The sequence below is a fragment of the Schistocerca americana genome, chromosome 5 (genome assembly GCF_021461395.2).
Source record: "Schistocerca americana isolate TAMUIC-IGC-003095 chromosome 5, iqSchAmer2.1, whole genome shotgun sequence".
Classification (NCBI taxonomy): Eukaryota; Metazoa; Arthropoda; class Insecta; order Orthoptera; family Acrididae; genus Schistocerca; species Schistocerca americana.
Genome location: NC_060123.1, coordinates 441,745,230 through 441,767,845, shown reverse-complemented (window position 1 = coordinate 441,767,845; position 22,616 = coordinate 441,745,230). Strand labels below are relative to the sequence as shown.

Sequence of the window (22,616 nt, the reverse complement as noted above, 5' to 3'; positions counted from 1 at the left end):
TTTGTAAATAATTTACGATTAAAAATGCAACACACACACACACACACACACACACACACACACACACACACACACACACACACACACACCCGTATGTTCACAGTGTGCTGGGTAAATACACAGCACTAGGACGTCACATTTGCAGTGATTGTGGTGTACCACATACATATCCGAATGAATGGCCACTGCCAAACTGTAGACAAGAACAGAGCTGACCATCCAGTAGTGGAAAATGCTGCCAAAAACGAAATGTTCGATTTCAACGGCTGCTTCACAACCCATTCAATCTAGATCCTTCGCCCCTGCCTCTTACCATCCCCTAATACCAGCAGCTCCTGTGAACTACGTAAATGCTAGTTGCACCTCTTACACATCCTTCCCATAACCCTCCTGGCTTCAACCTCTTCTAGCCTTCTACCCCACACCCACCTCCACACTATCCCAAGAGCCTAAGTTCACTCACCCAGAACCCACACCCTCTTGCCCCATCTACCCTTCCTCCGTTCAGTCAACCCCTCCCAATCCACTCCTCTATACCACTGTTGTGTGCTTCACGAATTCGCCAGGTGCTGGTGTTCATGTCATGTTCTTAGCTCGTGCACCTGCTTTCTCTTTCCCCCATATTCTACGTAGCTGTCAGCCACCCTCCCCCAACTCTCCCTGCTGTAGCCATGTGCGCATGCATTACATCTAGCTTGAAACCGAATTCGTACAAAAACAAGCAAAGTTTTAAGTCTTGTTTAAGTGCCCATTCGTGGTTCAACACCTCTCCTATTCAGTGATTTGTTACTGACTGAAATTGCTCCAAGCACTCCACAGTTAATGTTGGTATTTTTCATAAGAAGAGTGTTTCTCATGAGTAGACACTGCTAAAACTCTACAAAATATACAGTTTGTGATGTGATGATCTGGGGCAAAAATATTCTACAGCCTGTAATAAAACCAACAGCCTGGGATCTTGCCAAGAGTTTGGAGGAACAATGTTCGCAATGACATGATGTGGCTTTCCGACTGTCAAGAGGTGACCATATGCTACTACTCCATTATTTGTAAAGCAACATATGCTTCAATTGTAATGAAAATTTATTAACTGCACAACCAGTTTCAGAGAATTATCAATCCTATAGATATGGCAGTTAGGCCAGTCAAAGTGTAAAGTTCAGCTTACATGCTTGCAAGTCTAAGGGAGCTACAAGCAGCCTGCCGAGCAAGTCATCGAGGCCAGCAAGGAGGCTGAGCCCCTTGCTGAACGCAATGACTTGGTTTGCTGGCTGTTCATAGCTTGCTTACAAATGGGAGTAAGCAAGCTCAACTTTCCGAAGTAATGATTGTCATTAGTCCATCCCAGACTTTTCATTGTTTAATAAATAAATTCTCTTTACAATCGATTTTCCATTATTTAATAAATAAGTTCTCATTACTACCGAAGCAGATTCTTACTTTACAAATATATGACTCAGATGCTGATGTTCATCTCATCAAATCCTTTGCTGGTTCAACATGTTCCTGACACTGCTTATCTGCAGCTGCCTAAGCTGTAACTAAATTATAGACATGTCGGATCACTGCTGGACTGACTCTACACAACAGGTGGTGAAAGTGAGAGTGCTTAATTGGGGGCCAAGCAAATAATATTTACAGGTCTGATCACATGGAAATTCATCTGTAATATTCTCACATGCAGATTAAAAATTCACAACTAATTATAAGTTGTTATCCAGAATGACACAACACCTTTGATCCTATCATGAAACTAGACTGTACTTTCCACCTCCAGACATTCCTTACGTAGCATTATTCCCACCACGTACATGGTGACTCAACCCTATCAGTACACTAGTAAACAATTATGATATGAAATTTTAACTTTTAAGCTACATTGAATATAAACATGCTGATTTGTTGATTACAATGGTATCAAGAATCCATTTTCACATAAGTATTTGTCAACAATTTGAAATTGTAAGGGAATGGGAAAAGATTTGAAAGGCATTAACAATGGCAATTCTGGCCGCAAAATAATATAAAATGCTTAGTTTTTCATTGATCATATTTCAGGCATGGCAAAAATTAAAGAACAAAACTAAATCTGCCACAGAAACAAAAATATTAGTAGCAAATAATACAGGGCTATGGATATGTCACAAGCAAACCCATTACAAGGAAAATTTGCACGAAAGCAGCAGGAAATTTCTACTAAAGATGGAGTATGGGACAATTTTTCATATACGGGATGAAAACAGTGGAAACTTAGAAAGACCTATCAAACTTTAAACAGTACCCAGAATCACTTGGAACAACTATAGGAGAAAGTAACAACAAGAACAACAACAACAACAACAACAACAACAACAACAATAATAATAATAATAATAATAATAATAGGGTCGTCCACAAAGTAAGTTCTGTTTCTCTTTCTATCCGCGGCAGCACTACGATTGCAGTTCTGAGGATGCGCCGCAGTTACTCTGACTCAAGGAGAAGACATGTACACCACTTTCAGATCGCTGTTGCCGATGTGTGGTTTGTAGTGCTTCTTTATAATATCAGCCATAATTGAAAATCCCACAGCATGTGAAATCAGATCTGTGATTTGTTTTCTATATTCAAAGAAAATTAAACCAAAGGAAATTCATTGGCAAATATGCGAGGTTTACGGACGAAATGCTACGAGTGATTAAATGGTTAGAAGATGGGTCAGACTGTTCAATGAAGGATGTGATCAAGTGCACAATGAAGAAGGAAGTGGACGATTATCTGTGGTTACTGATGAACTAGTTCACACAAATGAAGAGAGGATTAAGCACAATCATAAGTTTAAACTTAGTGCCCTTGCTATGGCAGTTCCACAAATCTCACAATCACTAATTCATGAAATTGTTACTGAAAAACTGAAATTTCGAAAACTTTGCTCATGTTGGGTACCCAAAATTCTTACTGAACAACACAAAAAACAACGGATGGGCAGTGCACTTCAGTTTTTGACACACCACAATGAAGAAAGCAATTGTTTTCTTTCTTGGATAGTCACGGGGGATAAAACTTGGGTAACATACGACACCCCTGAAACAAAATGGCAATCAATGAAATGGACACACACTTCATCCCCAATGAAGGTTAAGCCTAAGCAAATCTTGACACCTCGAAAAGTCATGTGCAGCGGTTTTTGGGACAGAAAAGGCATTTTGCTGATTGATTTCTTACCACGAGGCCAAACAATCAATGGACATGGTTACTGCGAGACCATCAAGAAAGTGTGCCGCACAATACAGAACAAGCGCCGAGGATTCCTGTCAAAAGGTGGTGTAGTTTTCCAGAATAATACCTGACCTCACACAGTGAATGTGACCAAACAACTCTTACAGGAATTTCACTGGGACGCATTTGATCAGCCTCCGTTCAGCCCAGACCTCGCTTCGCGCCCTTTCATCTCTTCTTACACCTAAAATCTGTTCTTGCTGGTCAACACTTCAACAATGATGACGAGCTGTTAGAACATGTTACCACATGGTTGAATACACAGGCGGCAACCTTCTATGAAGAAGGCACACAAAAACTTGTGCCACGCTATGACAAGTGCCTACAAAATTTTGGATTTTTTGTACAATAAATATTTTTTCTGTATCTGTACATGTTTGTTTTAAATAAGCAAATGGAACTTACTTCGTGGACATACCTCTTAATACGCAGAGTAATACTGCAACATTACAACATCTGATTTCTTCATGCTAATAGATAAGTTCGCAAACATATTGTGCAAGTGATAACTGAAATTCTATGACTATATTTATAGGATAGATACCAACAGATTCACTAATATTATTAATTCAAAAGAGGTAGTATCAACTGCTTAGGGGTAACTAGAGCAAATTTACAAGATATGAACATCACAAAGAAAGTCTCAATAAATTGTCTAGCTATAGGAACACTAAAAAGCTAAAAATTATACTGGTAAGAAATGATCACAACAACAGAACAAAATAATGTAAGTGAATCATGAAGAGATTTTGGGAAAGAAGTCAAATTGTCAAACCAAATATAAAGCTTAAATGAAGCGCCCTCAAGATGGCATAACAAAGAAAGAAAGAATTTTCATTACCATTCTTATGGTGCATTTTACTAGTCATCAGCTTACAAAATTTTGTTCTAATGCAAAGACTAGTGGCATTACTATGGATTGCTTTTAGTCTTAACTGACAGCTGTTCTTAATGACATGTGTTTCCATTTTCTTTGGAATTTTTGTGTCTTAGTTCCTTCTCTGTATGAGGTTGTACTTTGTGTAGTTTTTCTTAGCCAAGTGCTGATTCACATACATTGATTTAAAGGGCAATTCTGCAGTGTGAATACAAAGTATTAATTCTTCAAAAATTCTCACACACACACACACACACACACACACACACACACACACACACACACACACACACACACACACACACACAAATAAAAACTGTAGTACTGTCTACATTTTATACCATAACCACAACAATTATTTTTCTTTTACCTCTTTTTGCATCTCTTTCTTGGCAAACATCTGTAGCTCATCACCAAATATCTCCTGAGAATTGAGCACCTCCTGGTAATCCATTTCTTTCACAAAGCTATGATCTTCTATGCCATTTGCCTTAAGAAACTCCATATATGCCACTTGAAAAGCTTGTCCAATTGACTGTGCAATAAACTGGGCCTAATGAAAATAATAAATCTGTAATAACAATTCTGACATCAATATTTATACTAAATGATTTTTGCATGCAGCGTACTGTGATTTTAATGCTTGCATTACGATATTTAATAATACTAAAACATTTCCTGTCATTCTTGTTTACTGTTATGTACAATGTGTTCTGAGAAGAACTCTATTCTTTAGGACTATAGTTTCTATTCTCAGTTTACACTTTCTTCAGTTTTTCACCTAGCACTATGTAAAATAAGAGCACCTCTATGTCATAATCCAATACACTTGTAATGTTGCTCACAAATCACAGCTTCAGTGGTTTACAGAGTGCATTCAAGAAAATCAGTTTTTAAGCAGTCACTCCATTTCTAATTATTCCCACCAAGTCTCATTAGTGTGATTTGCACTTTGTTATTACGATAAATCATCATCAGTTTTACAGTTACTTGTACACAATGCTCTCCATTTAATTTTTTTAATCAGTCAGGGAACTTCACTTTGCAGAAAATGTACAAACCTCTTCACTCTCAAAGACATGACAAATCATTTTGGGAGTTCGGTTTATCTTCGGTGGTTCATCCACTTCGTGTGGCACGAAGCGTCGTCTTGCCATTAGCACCACCAAATCACCAATATCTGCTATATAAGATATGGTGCGCAGTGCATGGTCCATCATGATTTCCTGTAACATAATTTTTCAAGTATTATAAGCAACAAGAGAATGAGAAAGTAAGGGCACACACAGGTACAAAATACTTTGTAGCATAGTAGGATAAATTTGTACACAGGATGGTGTGAAGTCCAGGAAACAAACATACATAAACTGTAATATACATTAACATCATACAACCCTAAATTTAGAAGAAACTCTATCAATAATCTGATTACCACAGCACATTACACACTTCTGAAACTAATTTGACACGTAACACACAACTAACTCAGCTAATACATTTTTATTATAAAATAGAGAAAGAGAAGGATGAGAAACTGAATATATAAATATTGTTGCAGCAATGCTCAACATCCCACTTCCGCCCCTTCCAACTCTACATCTACATCTGCATCTACATCTACATTTATATTCAGCAAGCCACCCAACGGTGTGTGGCGGAGAACACTTTACGTACCACTGCCATTACCTCCCTTTCCTGTTCCATCCGCGTATGGTTCGCGGGAAGAACGACTGCCGGAAAGCCTCCGTGCGCGCTCGAATCTCTCTAATTTTACATTCGTGATCTCCTCTGGAGGTATAAGTAGGGAGAAGCAATATATTCGATACCTCATCCAAAAACGCACCCTCTTGAAACCTGGCGAGCAAGCTACACCGCGATGCAGAGTGCCTCTCTTGCAGAGTCTGCCACTTGAGTTTGCTAAACATCTCCGTAACGCTATCACGGTTACCAAGTAACCCTGTGACGAAACGCGCCACTCTTCTTTGGATCTTCTCTATCTCCTCCGTCAACCCGATCTGGTACGGATCCCACACTGATGAGCAATACTCAAGTATAGGTCGAACGAGAGTTTTGTAAGCCACCTCCTTTGTTGATGGACTACATTTTCTAAGGACTCTCCCAATGAATCTCAACCTGGTGTCAGCAGTGCGCAAGTAGCAGCATTACTGCATTTACTAGGAAATCTTGTATTTTAATAACCGTTTAAATTTTGTTGATTTGTTTGCGCTCTCCGTAGATTAGTTCAGACGTTCTTTGCAAAACAGTTTTTAGCATGGATAGTGACTGCAACTGCTGTGTTCGGACGCAGGCTGAGTTGGCATCCCTTCGCTCCCAGCTTCAGGCAGTGTTGGCTTCGGTCACACAGCTTGAGGCTGTTGCCAATGGGCATCACTGTGGGGGTCCGGATGGGGGTTTGTCGGGGACGACCAGCTCGTCCCACGCATCCCCTGATCAGACTACGACTGTGGTTGCCCGGGATACTGCCCGCATTGAGGCTGATCCCTCACCTGTGGTAGAGTGGGAGGTCGTCTCGAGGTGTGGCAGGGGGTGAAAGACATTCCAGAGGGCTGAACGGAAGGCCTCTCCCGTTTGTCTGACGAACCGGTTTCAGGCTCTGTCTCAGGCTGATGCTGATCTTCAGCCGGACATGGCTGCTTGTCCTGTTCCAGAGGTTGCCCCTCAGTCTGCAAGATCCGGGCAGTCGCAGAGGGTGGGCTTACTGGTAGTTGGGAGCTCCAACGTCAGGCGCGTAATGGGGCCCCTTAGGGAAATGGCAGCAAGAGAGGGGAAGAAAACCAATGTGCACTCCGTGTGCATACCGGGGGGAGTCATTCCAGATGTGGAAAGGGTCCTTCCGGATGCCATGAAGGGTACAGGGTGCACCCATCTGCAGGTGGTCGCTCATGTCGGCACCAATGATGTGTGTCGCTATGGATCGGAGGAAATCCTCTCTGGCTTCCGGCGGCTATCTGATTTGGTGAAGACTGCCAGTCTTGCTAGCGGGATGAAAGCAGAGCTCACCATCTGCAGCATCGTCGACAGGACTGACTGCGGACCTTTGGTACAGAGCCGAGTGGAGGGTCTGAATCAGAGGCTGAGACGGTTCTGCGACCGTGTGGGCTGCAGATTCCTCGACTTGCGCCATAGGGTGGTGGGGTTTCGGGTTCCGCTGGATAGGTCAGGAGTCCACTACACGCAACAAGCGGCTACACGGGTAGCAGGGGTTGTGTGGCGTGGGCTGGGCGGTTTTTTAGGTTAGATGGCCTTGGGCAAGTACAGAAAGGGCAACAGCCTCAACGGGTGCGGGGCAAAGTCAGGACATGCGGGGACCAAGCAGCAATCGGTATTGTAATTGTCAACTGTCGAAGCTGCGTTGGTAAAGTACCAGAACTTCAAGCGCTGATAGAAAGCACCGAAGCTGAAATTGTTATAGGTACAGAAAGCTGGCTTAAGCCAGAGATAAATTCTGCCGAAATTTTTACAAAGGTACAGACGGTGTTTAGAAAGGATAGATTGCATGCAATCGGTGGTGGAGTGTTCGTCGCTGTTAGTAGTAGTTTATCCTGTAGTGAAGTAGAAGTGGATAGTTCCTGTGAATTATTATGGGTGGAGGTTACACTCAACAACCAAGCTAGGTTAATAATTGGCTCCTTTTACCGTCCTCCCGACTCAGCAGCATTAGTGGCAGAACAACTGAGAGAAAATTTGGAATACATTTCACATAAATTTTCTCAGCATGTTATAGTCTTAGGTGGAGATTTCAATTTACCAGATATAGACTGGGACACTCAGTTGTTTAGGATGGGTGGTAGGGCAGAGCATCGAGTGGCATTATACTGAGTGGACTATCCGAAAATTACCTCGAGCAATTAAACAGAGAACCGACTCGTGGAGATAACATCTTGGACCTACTGATAACAAACAGACCCGAACTTTTCGACTCTGTATGTACAGAACAGGGAATCAGTGATCATAAGGCCGTTGCAGCATCCCTGAATATGGAAGTTAATAGGAATATAAAAAAAGGGAGGAAGGTTTATCTGTTTAGCAAGAGTAATAGAAGGCAGATTTCAGACTACCTAACAGATCAAAACGAAAATTTCTGTTCCGACACTGACAATGTTGAGTGTTTATGGAAAAAGTTCAAGGCAATCGTAAAATGCGTTTTAGACAGGTACGTGCAGAGTAAAACTGTGAGGGACGGGAAAAACCCACCGTGGTACAACAACAAAGTTAGGAAACTACTGCGAAAGCAAAGAGAGCTTCACAAGTTTAAATGCAGCCAAAACCTCTCAGACAAACAGAAGCTAAACGATGTCAAAGTTAGCGTAAGGAGGGCTATGCGTGAAGCGTTCAGAGAATTCGAAAGTAAAATTCTATGTACCGGCTTGACAGAAAATCCTAGGAAGTTCTGGTCTTACGTTAAATCAGTAAGTGGCTCGAAACAGCATATCCAGACACTACGGGATGATGATGGCATTGAAACGGAGGATGACACGCGTAAAGCTGAAATACTAAACACCTTTTTCCAAAGCTGTTTCACAGAGGAAGACCGCACTGCAGTTCCTTCTCTAAATCCTCGCACAAACGAAAAAATGGCTGACATCGAAATAAGTGTCCAAGGAATAGAAAAGCAACTGGAATCACTCAATAGAGGAAAGTCCACTGGACCTGACGGGATACCAATTCGATTCTACACAGAGTACGCGAAAGAACTTGCCCCCCTTCTAACAGCCGTGTACCGCAAGTCTCTAGAGGAACGGAGGGTTCCAAATGATTGGAAAAGAGCACAGATAGTCCCAGTCTTCAAGAAGGGTCGTCGAGCAGATGCGCAGAACTATAGACCTATATCTCTGACGTCGATCTGTTGTAGAATTTTAGAACATGTTTTTTGCTCGAGTATCATGTCGTTTTTGGAAACCCAGAATCTACTATGTAGGAATCAACATGGATTCCGGAAACAGCGATCGTGTGAGACCCAACTTGCTTTATTTGTTCATGAGACCCAGAAAATATTAGATACAGGCTCCCAGGTAGATGCTATTTTTCTTGACTTCCGGAAGGTATTCGATACAGTTCCGCACTGTCGCCTGATAAAGTAAGAGCCTACGGAATATCAGACCAGCTGTGTGGCTGGATTGAAGAGTTTTTAGCAAACAGAACACAGCATGTTGTTATCAATGGAGAGACGTCTACAGACGTTAAAGTAACCTCTGGCGTGCCACAGGGGAGTGTTATGGGACCATTGCTTTTCACAATATATATAAATGACCTAGTAGATAGTGTCGGAAGTTCCATGCGGCTTTTCGCGGATGATGCTGTAGTATACAGAGAAGTTTCAGCATTAGAAAATTGTAGCGAAATGCAGGAAGATCTGCAGCGGATAGGCACTTGGTGCAGGGAGTGGCAACTGACCCTTAACATAGACAAATGTAATGTATTGCGAATACATAGAAAGAAGGATCCTTTATTGTATGACTATATGATAGCGGAAGAGTGCTTAGAAAATGTAGTCCATCAACAAAGGAGGTGGCTTACAAAACACTCGTTCGACCTATACTTGAGTATTGCTCATCAGTGTGGGATCCGTACCAGATCGGTCTGACGGAGGAGATAGAGAAGATCCAAAGAAGAGCGGCGCGTTTCGTCACAGGGTTATTTGGTAACCGTGATAGCGTTACGGAGATGTTTAATAAACTCAAGTGGCAGACTCTGCAAGAGAGGCGCTCTGCATCGCGGTGTAGCTTGCTCGCCAGGTTTCGAGAGGGTGCGTTTCTGGATGAGGTATCGAATATATTGCTTCCCCCTACTTATACCTCCCGAGGAGATCACGAATGTAAAATTAGAGAGATTAGAGCGCGCACGGAGGCTTTCAGACAGTCGTTCTTCCCGCGAACCATACGCGACTGGAACAGGAAAGGGAGGTAATGACAGTGGCACGTAAAGTGCCCTCCGCCACACACCGTTGGGTGGCTTGCGGAGTATAAATGTAGATGTAGATGTAGATGTACCCGCCTTACCAACAATTAATTTTATATGATCATTCCACTTCAAATTGTTCCGCACGCATACTCCCAGATATTTTACAGAAGTAACTGCTACCAGTGTTCGTTCCGCTACCATATAATCATACAATAAAGGATCCTTCTTTCTATGTATTCGCAATACATTTCATTTGTCTTTGTTAAGGGTCAGTTGCCACTCCCGGCACCAAGTGCCTATCCGCTGCAGATCTTCCTGCATTTCGCTACAATTTTCTAATGCTGCAACTTCTCTGCACACTACAGCATCATCCGCGAAAAGCCGCATGGAACTTCCGACACTATCTACTAGGTCAACCTTCATATTGTGTCCTGTGATGGTCATACTGACATCAGTATAAGTGTGTGAAGAATTGCACAAGTGTGTGAAGAATTGCCACAAATAGCTCTTTCAGGTCAGGAATAGGTATTAAGTCTAAAACGAATTTTTTTGTAGAAATGAAAATTATTTGGCATTACAGTAAGATCAATACTGCTGCATAATACAGACGAATGCAATATAGGTTGGATTATCAAATATTTAATGCATTTCTACAGTTTTATGTCATTAAAACATTTAGTAACAATCTTATATTAATCAACACAATACTTTATCACGATATGAAATAAACAAGTAATTATGACAATTAGTTGCAGCTGCTGAAACGTCAGTATGACTCATTTAACACAAACATTATGTTTGTTATTAAATACGAAAATAGTGAAGCATTTGAAAACATACATTAAAAGATCGTTCAGTGAAGAGTAAGTGCTGTCAAAGTTTAAAGAAATTAATTATTATCACTTTAATATATAAGTTTCGAAACAATTAAAGCGAACTGAAGTTGATTACTGCAGTTAGTAACATACATACAGAAATATTGTGGAACTATAAACAGACATCCACATAATGAACAAACATAAGTAAAGTCCTAATTTTACTAACTATTATACTGTGTATGTTGCTGTGCAGCCAGAAATCTAAGCTGTTTATCATAAGCAAAATTCACTTTAAAAGACTATAAAATTATGAGCCAGAATTGTTGACCAGTACTTATCTTCTCTGGATACGGAATTTTTTAGCACTACCGGCACACACATACAAGAGTACACAAACGATCATGGCTTCCAGAAGTATTAGTGTAGTAATTTGCTGGTTACTACCTACCACCCAAAGCGCATGAATATTGGGCCATTATGGCAAGTGCAGTGTGTACCAACATTCGAACGATGAATCTCGAGGTAGCTGCCAGAGGCAGCTCAGTTACTGACTACCATCATCAGGTTTGCCATGTGCTCACAGCACTACAATAGCGATCTAGACATGGATTGCATCTTTAGACAAGCCTGCATGGGCTTCCAGGCCCTCAACTGTTAAATGTGTTCAAGACATGTAAACTACTTTCATTGTATTTCTGATTATGTCATTCTGTGACCAAACGAATTTTCTCTCTTTCATGGCTGTGTGTTTACTTGTGTTCCTAGTTAGAATAATTAGTTCTTTTCTTAGCCTGAATAAAACTATGGTGCCAGATGTAGAAATATTAGAAAAATCTTAAAATTCTTTAACACAAGCATGTACTGCATTACCCATTACAATAACAAAACTGGCTCTAAGCACTATAGGACTTAACATCTGAGGTCATCAGTCCCCTAGACTTAGAACTACATAAACCTAACTAACCTAAGAACATCACATACATCCATGCCTGAGGCAGGATTCGAACCTGTGACCGTAGCAGCAGCGCACACAGTTCCGGACTAAAGCGCCTAGAACCGCTCGGCCACAGCGGCCAGCCTACAATAACAAAACGAGTTTCTAACACACTATAGTACCTTTTAACTAGAGGAATTAACCGGTCAATTGAAGCAGGACACTGTCTAGGCACTTAGAAGGAAGCAGGATGCTTTCTAGGCATTTAGAAGGAAACGGGTAAACTGAATCTTTTTGACAGATAAAAATTGTATGAGAAAACAAGGAGCTTCTGTCAAGTTTGGAAAGTAGGAGCAAAGATACCAGCAAATTGAAAACAGTGAGGTGTGCCTCCATAATACTGCATGACCCTCATCTGCAAAACACAGGGACCAGTAATTTATGTTCTGGTATGGTGCACAGTTTTAATATCTTAGAAAATTACATATGACCATCATTTTGCTGGATAGTGTAAGATTTGCTCAAAGGGTAAATTATTATTCAAAAATATTTTGATGAATTTCACAGTGTGGATAACTTCCAACTGTGGATTGAAAAGATATGGAATCTGGTGTACTGTTTCACAGAACTTTAATATAGATTTAGCAAATGGACACAACGCAAGGGGTGTTTATATAACGAAGGGAAATGAGAAATAATTTCTTGTGACAAAAACACATCTTTTGTTCAAATTCAAGCACAATCATCTTTATTTATATTTAAGTGATCTACCTTTACACATGAGATGAAAAAGCTTGCACAGGATAGAGTAGCATGGAGAGCTGCATCAAACCAGTCTCTGGACTGAAGACCACAACAACAACACAACAACCTTTACACACCAATTTCCACTGTTATTCATGGACGAAAACTCCACACACTAAAAATGATGACAAATATTAAATACTGTAAGCAGCCAAATTACACAGTTTAAAATGTATCTGTATGTGTATTTCCAAACACTCCACTACATGCAAAAAAACAAGAGGAACTTAGCAACATTCAGACACTTAGGAAACAATTGTTTTGTTTTTGTTTTCAGGGTGCAAAAGCATCTATGGTCATACACATCATACGCACTCATGTGAGAACTGTAGAACATAGAGAGAGAGAGAGAGAGAGAGAGAGAGAGAGAGAGAGAGGAGTTAAAAAGGACTACGCATTAAACTCAATTGACAGACAGAAAGACAGCTAAAAACAGGAACTCTGAGAAAGGTCCATAAAATGCGCCATAGAGAAATGGAGGAAAAGTAAAACATGGTCGGCAGCTTTCAAGTCGTTTGCCAAGACGGCCGATAACTCAGACAGCAAACACAACTGAGAATGTAAGTAGATCTTCAGAGCATTAGTAAACATGTACTGCCCCCACCCCCTTTCACCACACACACACACACACACACACACACACACACACACACACACACACACACACACACACACACAAGCGAAATGTGTGATAAACAGCTTCTGCTACATAGTATGGGAATTTGCAAAAGTCTTGTCCCTGGATTTCAATGTCATTTAGTTGTAAGGTACTGTTATATAAAATAATGTATTGTACCTTGAGATCAGTGTTTAGCACCATTATCTTCTCAGTTGAGATGAACAAGTCCACTTCAGTGCTGGGCTGAGTCTCCCCCTCAGGAGCCTATTAAAACACACATGCCACTTTATACCAACACAATCAGAAGTGACAGCACTCATAATAAAACTAAAAACTATAGGCATAAAAGAACTAAAACATTCTAGCTTGTGTTGGTTAATACAATGTGGGCCAATGTACGGCGAATAGAAACACTCAACACAATACAGTATTCAACTAGCTTTTGAGCTCTTCATCTTTCTCTAGTAAAAGGACACACACACATTCACATTCTTACACACAACCACACAAGACAACCAAACATTCTCATCCATAACCATGGATGTGAGTGTCTGGGTGTGCGACAGAGAATGCAGGTATTTTTGCTAGAAAAAGAACAAGAGCTCGAACGCTAGTGTAAATACTAAGTGGTTGCCTTTTGTGTATTTTATGTGTTATTCTCTCTAGGAATTTCCATTGTTGTTGTAATGTGAAGTGGGTAACTAATCCTAATCTGATATACTGACACCAGACCTATCAACTAACTATAATTTCATGAAATTGAGTTTTAGCTTATTCTACAAAATTCGGACCATTGTCAGCTCCTGTATTTTGGGTGTTTCAGAAATTTTTTGAATATGAGAAATTATCAAAGCTGGTTGTGTCATATTTCTACTGAATAATCCATAATTAATCTAAATTAATTGAAATATGAATCTTTTATGGACATCTTATTGCTATTCCCAAATTTTACAGCTTTTCATACTTTAAGGTGAAAATGTGACAACTTTGTTCAAAGAAAGGTAGGAAGATCATCAGAGATGGAGCACAAACTCTGATTGCAGAAATATGGGGAAGGAAATTGGCTGTGGCCTTTCAAGGGAGCCGTCCTGACATTTGCCTTAAGTGGTTTAGGAAAATCATGGAAAACCAAAATCATAATAGCCAGATGGGTATTTGAACCATCGGCCTTCCGCACGGGAGTCCAGTGTGCTAACCATTGCACCACCTTTCTCGGTAACTTTGTTCCAATTTACAAATTCAACACAAGTGGTCAAACTTTCTTGTACTCATCTGGCCCATTGCATTGCTTAGGTCATATAAGGACATTATGTATTGTGCTACGAGATCAAGATACTGCTGTGTTCTACTGTATTGTTTATTACAAAAGGCCTATTTTGGTGTCTCATCCATCTTCGTGTTATCTGTGGAAAGTATATAGTTTGGTACAACATTTCAATCACTGAAGTAAATTATTTAATGTATTATAGAATTATTGTTTCCTATGTACATAGGGTGCTCTTGAAATCCATACGACATCGACATCTCAGGTATTCTCACACTACTAAGTTTGTTCCTTTGATGCTAGTGAGGCTATAGTAGCTGTAAACTTTTGCTGGAGCAGTTATTTGTGAAGTTGTCAAATTACGAAAGTTTACGAGGGTGGTTTGAAGAGTTCTCAGAACAGAATAGAGAAAAAAAAAAAAGTACTTTTTTTTATTTTTCAAAGTAATCTCCTTGTAGTTTAATGCACTTGGTCCAATGATGTTCCTGTGCCTTGATCCCATCTCAAAAACAAGTTTCCTCCAGGCCTGCAAAATAGTTGTCAACTCCAGCTATCAATTCTTTGTTTGAAGTAAATCTTCACCCACCAAGAAAAACTTTCAGTTTCAGGAAGAGCTGGAAGTCTGACGGAGCCACATCAGGTGAATAAGGTGGGTGTAGCAACAATTCATACCTTAGTTCGTGTAATTTTACCATGGTGACGGCACACGTGCGCATCACATCACATAAAGAGTCGCGGCACCCATCTTGCAGATAATTTTTTCATTTCTATTTATTCAGTTAAAATGTGATATACCCTTTCAGATGACATCTGGCAAATGTGAGCAATTTCACGCACTTTCAATTGGCGATCCTCCATGACCATTTTGTGCACTTCTGCTATAATTTCTGGAGTAGTGATACATCTTCACAGACCACTGCACAGATCATCATCTAAGCTCTCCCAACCAAATTTAAATTCATTTGTCCTCTTGGCAACAGCTGAATATGAAGGAGCAGGGTCCCCCTGTGTATTCTGCAAATCGGCATGAATGTCCTGTGCTTTCATACTTTTCTTTACGAAGTACTTAATAATCACTACTCGAATCTCTATTTTTGCATCTTCACGAATCACTACATGGGAACAACAACAGAGCCACGCCACCACCATAGCTCTCTTCCAAGAACACTGACGCGGCACATGTTTACAGGCAACAGTTCAATGAATATCATGTGAACAACTCGTTGCGCTAGCACTGACCTCTCGGGGTGATTCCGAGAACTTTTCAAACCACCCTCATTTCATAATGATGTTACTTGACAGCTCTACTGATAAGTGAGCCAGCAATGCTATATGATTATTACTACTTATACAGTAATGTGACAGCAACTCTCTCTCAGTCGTCGATTTCATATACATTTCAAGACCACCTGTTGTATGCAGCAAACAATAATTCTACAATATGCTAAATTATCTACTTCAAAATTTGAAATATTGTACCAAATTATATACTTTCTGGAGATAACATGAAGATGACAAGCAGGCCGAAATAGGCATATTTTAATAAACAACACAATCTAATACAGCAGTGTCTTGGTCTGATAGCATAATATATATAATGACCAAAAGGTGTTATGTTCATCTATCTTTTGGTACAATCTGTGTGTTAGAAAGAAATTAATTTTTTATGTGCCGATGGCCTTGTCAAAGATGGTGAAGGAGTAGACAGAGGTTCAGAGAACACTCTTGTCCTTGGGTTGGGAATTGCCCCTAAAGGCAGAAGAATCAGCAATGATCAACAGCATAAGGATGCAGAAGTCAATGGGAACCAATGCATTAAGGACATCTAACATGTATCCACAGGCCATGTGGCCTGTAACTGCCAAACAGTCATGACAATCTCTCCACTGGTAAAAAGATTCTGGAATAGACCCCCATTTGAATCTCCAGGAGGGGACTGCCAAAGGGGAGGTGACAATGGGAAAAAGATTGAATGACCAACAAAAGGATAATGATCTACAGGTCAGGGTGTTGGAAGCTTGAGCATGGTAGGGAAGTTCTAAAATTTGAAAAGGATACTACAAAGGCTCAGTCTCGAAATAGTAGGTGTCAGTGAAGTGAAACTGAAAGGAGACAAGGATTTCTGGTCCTATGAGTATAGGGTAATATCAACAGCAGCAGAAAATGGTGTAACGAGAATAGGATTCGTTATTACTAGGAACTTGGGGCAGAGAAAGAGTTACTGTGAACAGTTCAGTGGTAGGGTTCTTCTCATCAGAATCAACAGCAAACCAAAATTGACAATGATAGTTCAGGTATAAATGCTGATGTTGTGAGCTGAAGATGAAGAGAGAGAGAAATTATAAGAGGATATTGAAAGATTAATACAGTATGCAAAGGGAGATGAAAATCTAATAATCATGGGGGACTGGAATGCAGTTTTAGGGGAATATGTAAAAGAAAGATTTACAGGAGAATTTGGGCTTGGAAAAAGAAATGAGAGGGGAGAAAGACTGAGTTCTGCAATAAATTTCAGCTGTAACAGTGAATACTCTGTTCAAATTTCACAAGAGGAGAAGGAATACTTGGAAAGTGCTGGAAGATATGGGAAGATTTCAGTTAGATTACATCATGATTGGGCAGAGATTCCGAAATCGGATACAGGATTGTAAGGCGTATCCAGGAGCAGATACAGATACAGATCACAATGTAGTAGTGGAGAGGAGTAGGCTAAAATTTAAGAGATTATTCAGGAAGAAGTGAGATATTGAAGTACTAAGGAATGATGAGATATGCTTTAAGTTCTCTAAAGCTATAGATACAGCAATAGCTCAGCAGGCAGTGCAGTTGAAGAGAAATGGACACCTTTAAAAAAGGCAATCACAGATGTTGGAAAGAAAACATACACTCCTGGAAATGGAAAAAAGAACACACTGACACCGGTGTGTCAGACCCACCATACTTGCTCCGGACACTGCGAGAGGGCTGTACAAGCAATGATCACACGCACGGCACAGCGGACACACCAGGAACCGCGGTGTTGGCCGTCGAATGGCGCTAGCTGCGCAGCATTTGTGCACCGCCGCCGTCAGTGTCAGCCAGTTAGCCGTGGCATACGGAGCTCCATCGCAATCTTTAACACTGGTAGCATGCCGCGACAGTGTGGACGTGAACCGTATGTGCAGTTGACGGACTTTGAGCGAGGGCGTATAGTGGGCATGCGGGAGGCCGGGTGGACGTACCGCCGAATTGCTCAACACGTGGGGCGTGAGGTCTCCACAGTACATCGATGTTGTCGGCGGAAGGTGCACGTGCCCGTCGACCTGGGACCGGACCGCAGAGACGCACGGATGCACGCCAAGACCGTAGGATCCTACGCAGTGCCGTAGGGGACCGCACCGCCACTTCCCAGCAAATTAGGGACACTGTTGCTCCTGGGGTATTGGCGAGGACCATTCGCAACCGTCTCCATGAAGCTGGGCTACGGTCCCGCACACCGTTAGGCCGTCTTCCGCTCACGCCCCAACAACGTGCAGCCCGCCTCCAGTGGTGTCGCGACAGGCGTGAATGGAGGGACGAATGGAGACGTGTCGTCTTCAGCGATGAGAGCCGCTTCTGCCTTGGTGCCAGTGATGGTCGTATGCATGTTTGGCGCCGTGCAGGTGAGCGCCACAATCAGGACTGCATACGACCGAGGCACACAGGGCCAACACCCGGCATCATGGTGTGGGGAGCGATCTCCTACACTGGCCGTACACCACTGGTGATCGTCGAGGGGACACTGAATAGTGCACGGTACATCCAAACCGTCATCGAACCCATCGTTCTACCATTCCTAGACCGGCAAGGGAACTTGCTGTTCCAACAGGACAATGCACGTCCGCATGTATCCCGTGCCACCCAACGTGCTCTAGAAGGTGTAAGTCAACTACCCTGGCCAGCAAGATCCCCGGATCTGTCCCCCATTGAGCATGTTTGGGACTGGATGAAGCGTCGTCTCACGCGGTCTGCACGTCCAGCACGAACGCTGGTCCAACTGAGGCGCCAGGTGGAAATGGCATGGCAAGCCGTTCCACAGGACTACATCCAGCATCTCTACGATCGCCTCCATGGGAGAATAGCAGCCTGCATTGCTGCGAAAGGTGGATATACACTGTACTAGTGCCGACATTGTACATGCTCTGTTGCCTGTGTCTATGTGCCTGTGGTTCTGTCAGTGTGATCATGTGATGTATCTGACCCCAGGAATGTGTCAATAAAGTTTCCCCTTCCTGGGACAATGAATTCACGGTGTTCTTATTTCAATTTCCAGGAGTGTATGTACGAAGAAGGTAACTGCGAAAAAAACCATGGGTAACAGAAGATATACTTCAGTTGATTGATGAAAGAAGGAAGTACAAAAATGTTTGAGGAAATTCAGGAATAAAGAAACACAAGTCACGAATGATTGAAATAAATAGGAAGAACAGGCTGCTACAACAAAATGGCTGCATGAAAAATGTGAAGAAATCAAAGAAGAAATCATTGTCAGAAAGACTGACTCAGCATACAGGAAAGTCAAAATAATCTTCGGTGAAATTAAAAGTAAGGGTGGTAACATTAAGAGTGCAATGGGAATTCCCCTGTTAAATGCAGAAGACAAGGGTAGATACATGGAAAGGGTATATTGAAGGCCTCTATGAGGCAGAAGATTTGTCTGATGTAGAAATAGAAACCGGAGTCGATTCAAAAGAGATGGGGATCCAGTACTAGAACCAGAAATTGAGAGTGCTTTGGAGGACGTAAGATCAAGTAACGCAGAAGGAGTAGATAAATAACATCTGCCAGAATGAATGGCCAAGGGAGGACTACCTTTAAACTAAGTGCTTATCGGTGCACAATACTGTACAACTTTTCAAATATCTGAAGAAATTAATTTGAATACAACAGAACTTGTGATCGAGTCTTAAGGTCAACAAAGTTAACTCCCTTTTAAACCAAGTGCTTACAGCTGCAAAATGCTCTGAAGTTGACTATTGTGACCGCCTATGACAGTATGAGCATCAGTACCTATAAGTATTATTTGCATTATATGCGACCTAAATATTTGAAATCATTACTACGTTCTTACTGTTATGTGGGTGCACACAAAATTTTTTGGCTTCATGAAGATAGTTCTCCAGGTCAAAAATGGACTTCGTTTAACATTTACCCCAAGGTTCATTCCACCTCTGGAGAAAGACCGCCTTCACATCTTAAAACTTTCTGCAGTAAGTTTCTTCTGCCGTAAGTTTCTTTAACTGTGGGCATATCTGAAAGTTGGAAGGGGCCATATTTGATGAAAAGTGGACATTCAACAATTCATACTTCACAACCCTCTGCTTTTTCATTGCTAAGCATTTTCAGGAGACTGCGCGATTTCCTAGGAAAGAGGACTGTTTTGTTTTATAACTTTTATACCTTCTTAGTCATGGCTTTTTCGCCCTACACCCAATTTATGCTGAAGATATATTTATGGATTCCATAAAATACTGCCCCCAACTGTCCTGGTGGATGAAGCGTACGTCACTTTTTTTTGTGCCACCTACAAGTTTTTCTTATGATTTGAGTTTTAACTTTTCAATAAGGTCTGAACTAAACTGAAGTTTCACTGGGGAGTGGAACTCAAAACAACAAAGGTTTCTCCTCCTCATTTTCTTCTCAGCAATGTCCAGTATTGGCAGTAACAGGGAGAAATTGAAAATGTTTTTTCTCCTCCTCACTTTCTTCTCAGCAATTTCCAGTATTGGCAGTAACAAGGAGAAATTGAGGAGTCACCAATCCTATGAAGCAGACATATCCATACGTATCCACAGTCGCTGCTGAATTGCCCTTACAAACAAACCATGTTAATGCAGATTTGTTGTGGGGTTCACAAGCTGCCCTCTACATCCTATTTCTGCTGTTTTCTATGGCTTGTCTTCCAGTGTATACATTGAGGAAGATGTAAATGAGGATAAAGCATATAACTATTCATGAGAATTATACAATATTAAAGTACATTAAAGTCCTGAGCATTATTATTAACATTAATGTTGTAATACACATACTTAAGTGAATACAAATGTAAGTCATCACATTTTAAAAAATAACTATGAAAACATCATTTGTTAATTATACAGCCCGAGGCCACTATTGAACTTGGTTGCAGCTTTCTAAAAATAATGCATAAATTCAGAAGTTTGCACCCACATTTATTAATCATAATAAGTGTAACAGGAGTACTATCAAAAAATACTGTAGTTGTGTGATGCTGGATTTGCCTACAGCTCCTTAAAAGATTTAAAACTTTGTTGCAAGATTGTACTGTCATTAACCAGTGCCTAAACAAATAACTTACTCACAGTGTGTCCACCTTAAGATAAAACAGAAATGGATTAGTGTTCGAAATGACAGTTACTTTAAAACTTTTAAACAAATGTTATACACCGACAGTACAATGCATCGAAAATAAGTAACCAGCTATCATCACATAATTACCATGCTGCTAATTTTCACATGCTACTTATACTTACCACACATCATTATATTAAAACCTGAGAGTTCATTTCAGTTCTTTGCAATTTTAATTATTTTGATATTTGGAGACTGTTTTAATGGCATTTACCTAGTAGTAAAATGTTTGAGAGTATGTTCAAAAAATTTATAGTACTACATGACTAACAGTCCATATTGTGGGACTATGTTAATAGGACACAAAATAAACATACATTACTAATTTTTTGCGGTTTATTAGGTAGCACTATGGAGCAAATAGTATGTTTAAAAGACAATACAAAGTGACAATACAAAAACTAAGCAAAAATTGCCACAGGAATTATGTTCCATATTCTAACAGTCTCGTAACAAGCAGCGGGGTGGGGATGGGAGAGAAAAAAAAAAAATTCCATACAACAGGGCAGAAGCTGGTGATCTTCCTTTCTATTGCGGAGAAACTTACGAGACTAAATTTAACATTCATAGATTCAATATTATATTTATTACTACATGGGATTTCTATAAGAAAAAAAAATTACACTAAAACTTACCAATGCCTACAGGGCCACAGGCAGCAAAATGAGAGAAAAAAAGAACATAAGTCTGGGTAAAGCACAACACTTACATATTACCAAACAAAACAACACTGTGGCTGGTGCCATACAGGAAATAAATTACAGCAAATGGTCATGAGGAACAAAAGAGCAGTAGTACAAAGGTTTTGACTGATTAAAATGAGTTACCTTAGAGTACAATTAAGATTCAGTTTTATGAGCAGATTTGTTAGTGGACTATTGAGCAATATCTTGTACTACCCGAATTCAAAATTACCTCTGAATTCAATGACACTTCAAGAAATTTAGGCTACAGAAAACATTACATTGAGGATATTTATGGATTGAACTTTCTCTAAACACTGCAAACATTTAAATTTATTTCTAATGGGTCACATGTTAGCTAAATGTTCAGAAGAAATTGGGGAAACATTTTATGTTAGTCAATGTCTCTAGTGAATACAACAGAAGTATCACCCACAGTACAACATAAATAGATGAAGCACAGTTTTAATAGTGTTTATACTGCAGCCTTTCAGTCTTCTGATGCAATTAAAAATAAGTAAATAAACAGCTTAGGAAACAGATTTCTTTTCTGAACTCTCAATCACCATTTTTCTCAGTAGCTGCAACAGGAAGTGTTCAGACAACTTATCTGAATCTGTTAAATTGAAGGCACTACAGTGAATCAGTGCAATGGAACAGTTCATTTTCCAGCAAAAGCAGTAGAATGTTCTTTGTTAAGGACTTATTTCCTTGAATCTAGTTTAAGTATACAAGAAAAGACAAATGAACATTTAATCCTTTTGATTAACTTCTCATGGTTGGGTTTCACAGACAAGTAATACCTTTTTTTGCAATAGTGAAAATAAACATTTTTTTTGTCAATGGTAACTATAATGTCTTCTTAAAAATTCCATTCTTTTATTTAAAATTTCATGCAATACATTAAAGCAGAACTATCAGAATCTTAACAAATTTCCATATGTAATTATTAGTTAGAGAAGGTATTATAGCAAGATAGAGCTTCAAGTGTACCATTGTGTTAATTTGTGTAATTAATTATCTTCAATATAATTTCACAAACCACTT

General features: G+C 40.4%; 1 protein-coding gene across 7 annotated transcripts in view; it reads right to left on the bottom strand.

Moving 5' to 3' along the window:
• LOC124615403 overlaps positions 1-22,616 on the bottom strand; it is a 494,346-nt gene that overhangs the window by 37,498 nt on the left and 434,232 nt on the right. For 4 of the 7 annotated variants that reach the window (XM_047143247.1, XM_047143249.1, XM_047143251.1 and 1 more), the window contains 4 exons: positions 21,522-21,527; positions 13,410-13,496; positions 5,197-5,361; positions 4,506-4,688 (listed from right to left, as the gene is read on the bottom strand). In XM_047143247.1, coding sequence (XP_046999203.1) covers positions 4,506-4,688; positions 5,197-5,361; positions 13,410-13,496; positions 21,522-21,527 — 441 coding nt within the window. The remainder of the gene's footprint in view (positions 1-4,505; positions 4,689-5,196; positions 5,362-13,409; positions 13,497-21,521; positions 21,528-22,616) is intronic. The other 3 variants (XM_047143248.1, XM_047143253.1, XM_047143254.1) reach the window with 1 other exon arrangement.